General features: G+C 40.0%; 1 protein-coding gene across 1 annotated transcript in view; it reads right to left on the reverse strand.

Annotated features, from left to right (window-relative positions):
- Positions 1-1,979: 1,979 nt before the first annotated feature.
- The window catches only part of LOC122328434 (protein Wnt-2b-like), a 9,473-nt gene continuing 6,424 nt past the window's right edge, over positions 1,980-5,028 (reverse strand). Inside the window, exon 4 of the mRNA XM_043224122.1 lies at positions 1,980-4,315. Within this exon, the coding sequence (XP_043080057.1) occupies positions 3,833-4,315 (483 nt within the window). The 3' untranslated portion in view covers positions 1,980-3,832. The remainder of the gene's footprint in view (positions 4,316-5,028) is intronic.

Raw genomic sequence — 5,028 nt, forward strand, 5'->3', positions numbered from 1 at the left:
GTTTTCGCCTTGAATGAAATCAAACCTTTTTTCCACAGCGTACTCAATCCAGTGTGAAGAAATAATGAAACTTTGTCTGCTTCATGCAATAGGTTTGTGTCAGGAATTCACACCCAAAAAAGAAGATGCGATAATTCCTGGAAATCTAGTTTGAGTTTTAGCGAACGGAGATACTTCAGACATTTGAGGTTTGCAGTAATCATTTCTCAAACAGCATTAAAGGTGGAGGGGTTCATGAGGGACCACCATACCACACAGCGAAAGATGAAAACTATCATATGGGACTCTACGGTTATACCAATCCCAGAACAAGAATTCACGCATGAGCTTCAAAGGCAATTGTTACTGAAGTTCACTCACAAACCCATCTCTCCGTATCTCAAACGGTGTTGCGAAATACACACCTAAAGGGGAAGCTTTCTTTTTTTCTTTTTTTCCTCAACAATATCAGCTTCGCTTGCCCGAGAGCTGCAACTTTACAGGTCTAATCTAAGCGTCTAGTAACGTTCCCCCCCCCCAAAAAGTCAACATTTCATATCCCATAACGAAGCATGTTCTGTATCGCGGAAGACGCGGAAGCGTTGCTGGTGTGCAGTTCTACAGTGGAATTATTTCTAAACGCACGCATATCCCTCGGATGTAGAAAGGAGAGAAGAGCTAGACTGGCTTGTGGTTCGTGGCGCTCCTCTGAGGTGCATGTGCATGTCTCAACCAGATGAAAAACAAACGTATGACTGATGGAATTATGTGTCGGGTGATTTATAGACAGGCAGCGGGTGCAAAACACACTTCTCTTCCCTCTCTTCACTACATGCAATTACTGCTGTTATTATTGTCTCTGCACTACTGATCGTTTGTGGGTTTTATCCTCGATTTGAGTGAAGAATGGTCCGATCAGCATTTACTGTTCAGTATAATCAGAAAGGTCTCTCATATCTGTTGATATTCAGCTCTAATGTCTGTGCCTGTGGTCCAGCAATCAGAGAATCGTGTCTAGAATATGTGGCCTATTAACAATAAAACTATGTTTTAAACCGATGCCTTGATGTGTCAGCGTCCTTAGAGTCCACTTTAACAACAACTTTTGGGTTGGGTGGGGATAAGGATGTTCTGGTTTCTGGTATTGACATCATTTTATTTATCTATTGCTGTGGATGGTTTAAAAAATGGCAGGTTGTGTTGATTTTCGCCGTGTATATGTTGTTATTTAGGAATCTGCGACGCTATACATATTAACGGATACCATCAACTGACTTATTGTGAACCCAAGTGCTTTTCTTTTAGAAACACTGAAGTATGGCCTAATGTTATGAGCACAGCCGACGTCCCACAAGCTTTGGCAGAGCCGCAAAGCCATGTTTAAGCACAAACACAGCTTTTTACTACTCTTTGGCAGTTGACACAATAACAAACAGAAGCTTGAGATTCAATGACAGGACCAGAAAGGAGAAAACCTTCACTTAACTATCTATCTATCTATCTATGTAGCTATCATTTCTTATCTTTCCGTGTGTTCATATTTTTGAGAAAGCTATCACCTGTAAGGCGATCTGTTCGACATTTCAGAGCAGGCAATGGAGTTGTTTAGCAACTAGTGGCAAAGGTCTGAATGAAAGAAATGTCAGAGCCATCAATCACCTGACAGCTCCGGCTCCGCCCACTGGAGCAAGTCATCACCGCAACACTCACTGTGCTCATCAATTACACACAGGGCTGGAGTCACTGTCCAACACGGAGCATCTGCGGGCATTACTCGTAATGTTTATTCAGCCCGAGTTTCTTAACAAGGCTAACGGAAACAACGTGGATATATGAAGGAACTGTGAGCGGCGTTTATGTGATTTGTGTTTGTTAAAGCAGACTTTTTTTGTGCCTAGCTTCACTTTGTTCAAATCATGAAACCTAAGTAAGAGCACTATTAACTTTCCACTGGCAAACGCTAACATAACAACATAACCACGTTTGCATGAGATCTAAAATTGATTTTAATAATTAACATCCACATTCCAACTTTGTCACCCGCAATGCATCGGGTGTTCAGAAATGACAAAGTATAAATAAAACATTCATATAAAAATATTCTTTTACAAAATATACTCTCTTACCAATATTTTACAATTTCAGTGTAAATTCTACATTTCTGGATTCATCACTATACCAGTTACAAAATCTTGTAGTCAGTAGTTTGGTAATATTACAGCGAATGTGATTATTCCAGACTAGCAGCATACAGGAAATTTCTCATAGAAAAAAAAAAAAATATTGCTTCTTGTCTTGTAAACTAAAAAAAGCTATTCTTTCAGAAGATACAAATCCCAGTGTATTCATGAGCAGAGATGCAGATGCGCTGTTTGTTTCCAGCGTCTCGTCAATTACAGTTAACAACATTGTTTTTAATAAATAAATAAAATCAGTTGTTTGGAGGAATTTAACAACAGCGCAATCAGCAACCTTGGTTCCAATATTCTTTTCCTATACATTTTTCTATATTAGGAATTCGCTTACAAAATACAAATCTTAAATAAGGCAATTTAAAAAGCATAATATGGTCTATTTTGACGCACTCATTTTGTAATTAAAACACAAAAAAAAGGCTGTACTTCTTAAAATAATCTTAAAAACATCAAGTGCACTCAACTGTGCTATTTAGAGGCACTAGCTTTCATGCACTAGTGGGTTTCTGCAGAGAAAGTATGTTAAAAGTACATTTTAGTTTATATTCATGGCGTCCCAAAATAGCATAATTGAGTACACTTAAATATTCTTACTTAAGCATAATTGGTAACGCTATTTTAAGGTGTCCTTGTTACATGTAACATGTACTTACTATTATAATAACAATTAATTATGCATAATTACATGCAAGTAACCCCAAGACAAACCCTAACCATATAGTAAGTACATGTAGTTCATTAAAGTGCCCCTATTATGAATTTCTGAAAGCGAGCTTTAATGCAGTGTCACAGCTCTAAGCGAACGAAAACATCTTGCAAAGTTTTAAGCCTAAAAGTCTATAAAGTAATTGTCTCTCAAAGGAAAGGAGCTGACTCTGAAGGTTTGAGATGAGTCATGTTTAAAACATGTTGACCCGAAATGAAACATTAACATATTGCCACCCACTTGTTGGTCTTTTAGCGTTTGTCTGAATGAAAATGTACATTCATTCTTTGCCACTAGGTGCCGCTTTTGGAGCATTAAAAGCTCGCAATTACTGCTTCAAATGAAATGTAATATAAATATAAAATAAATGTGGATTATAAAGGCCTATATTTTGGCCTTGCATGTATTTCAACCTGTCATTTAGGACACCCCAAAAAAATATATAAACCTTTCGTAACCCATAATAGGGACACTTTAATATTACTCAGTACTTAAATGTGTAATTACACTGTAACAAGGAAAACTTCAAATAAAGAGTAATCGAATGTTAAGCACTTTTAGAAAACAAAGCACTTTGGGTGGTAATAAATCACCTGGATTGATTTGAAGCAAAAAACTATTAGAAAGTCCTTTCCCTTTACTTCTGGAATTTCTAGTTTTGCTCTGTTTGTCAATATAGGTTTGCTGCATGCCTGCAAAGATGTCCGTGTCTCAGTAGCTCATCGGTAAAATCAAGGTGCAGGTTGCTGTTCTGGGTTCCACGGAGATCCTTGTTTTAATCCAGACAGATTCAGACAGTGATTTAGACTTTCAGTTCCTCTTTCTCCAGAGTAAAGCTTTGACGATCTCAATGATCTTCCATTAAAGCGAGTCTGAAGTAGAGCCTTGTGCAAAAGAACAGATGCCACCTCATAGAGTCCTCTTGTATCAGAACGAGGTCCGTAAGAGCGGCTCACTTGCACGTGTACACCTCTGTCCTCTCACTACAGGTGTTGCACCGGACGTAGCAGCACCAGAAGAACTTGCAGTTGCACTGCCAGACGCGTGAGTACTGGTGTGTGTTGTATCCCCGGCCACAGCACATCAGGTCGCAGCCGTTGGGATGGTGCAGCAGCGTTTTGTTGCACACCCGGCCCTGAGTCCCCACGCTGCCCGTCACCGGGTCCGCCTCGCAGTAGTTGGGCGACTTCTCGATGTACACCAGGTCCGTGTCCATGGGCTTGCGGTACGAGTAGGGCTTCTTGACCTTGAGGAAGGTGGGCCTCTTGTGGCGGGTGGCTTTGACCGGCTCCACGTGAATGGCGTGGCTGTATTTGTCTTTGAGGATAAAGCCAAGCTCACGAAACTTGGGGAGGGTCATCCAGCAGGTCCTGGTGGTGCAGGATCCAGACACGCCGTGACATTTACACTCTAGACGCATGTTCCTCTCCAGGACCTGAGAGAAGAGCACAGGAGCAGGAATGGGAAAGATTAGTGCTTTCGTCTATTACTGACAACAAGCACACCGTATAGGTGAGACTGGAACACAAAACAGAAAAACTCCACTTATTAACTCTGGGGGAGTAAGGGAATGAACCTATTTACAAAAATAGTGGAGTGTTCCTTCAACGTATTGTACTAACCCTACACCTAACCTGCTAACCTACAGTCTACAGAGTTTGTTGACTTGTACAGTACTCTAGGGGCAAATGAATGAGTAGTTTTTTGCAGATTTTTGGTTCAGAATGAATCCATTTAGTAAGAGGATATCAAAAAAGTTTTTCGAGCTGATCAGAACACAAGATGTTTTCATCTGACATGCATCAAGGCATGTGTTTCTGTCTGAGCTTTAGTGTTAAGTGCGTGATCCTCAGCCATTTTTGTGTATGATCTGTAACCATTCACAAGTCAGTAATTATATGAAGCCTAGTGCTTAATTAAAGATCTGTTTAAGTCACGCACTGTACACCAGCCTTCATGCATATAAGCATATGCCTCATATATATGCATATACATTTAACCATTTTTTTGATTAGTATAATATAGAACAGTATAGACTAACACCCTTGCCTGTCACGATTTCGCGGTCTTCTCGGGAAGGACTCGGGAGAGAGAACGCTCGGGACTCGAGATACAAAAACGTAAATAGATTTTAATCCAAAAAAAACT

This window comes from Puntigrus tetrazona, chromosome 23 (assembly GCF_018831695.1).
Source record: "Puntigrus tetrazona isolate hp1 chromosome 23, ASM1883169v1, whole genome shotgun sequence".
NCBI lineage: Eukaryota > Metazoa > Chordata > Actinopteri > Cypriniformes > Cyprinidae > Puntigrus > Puntigrus tetrazona.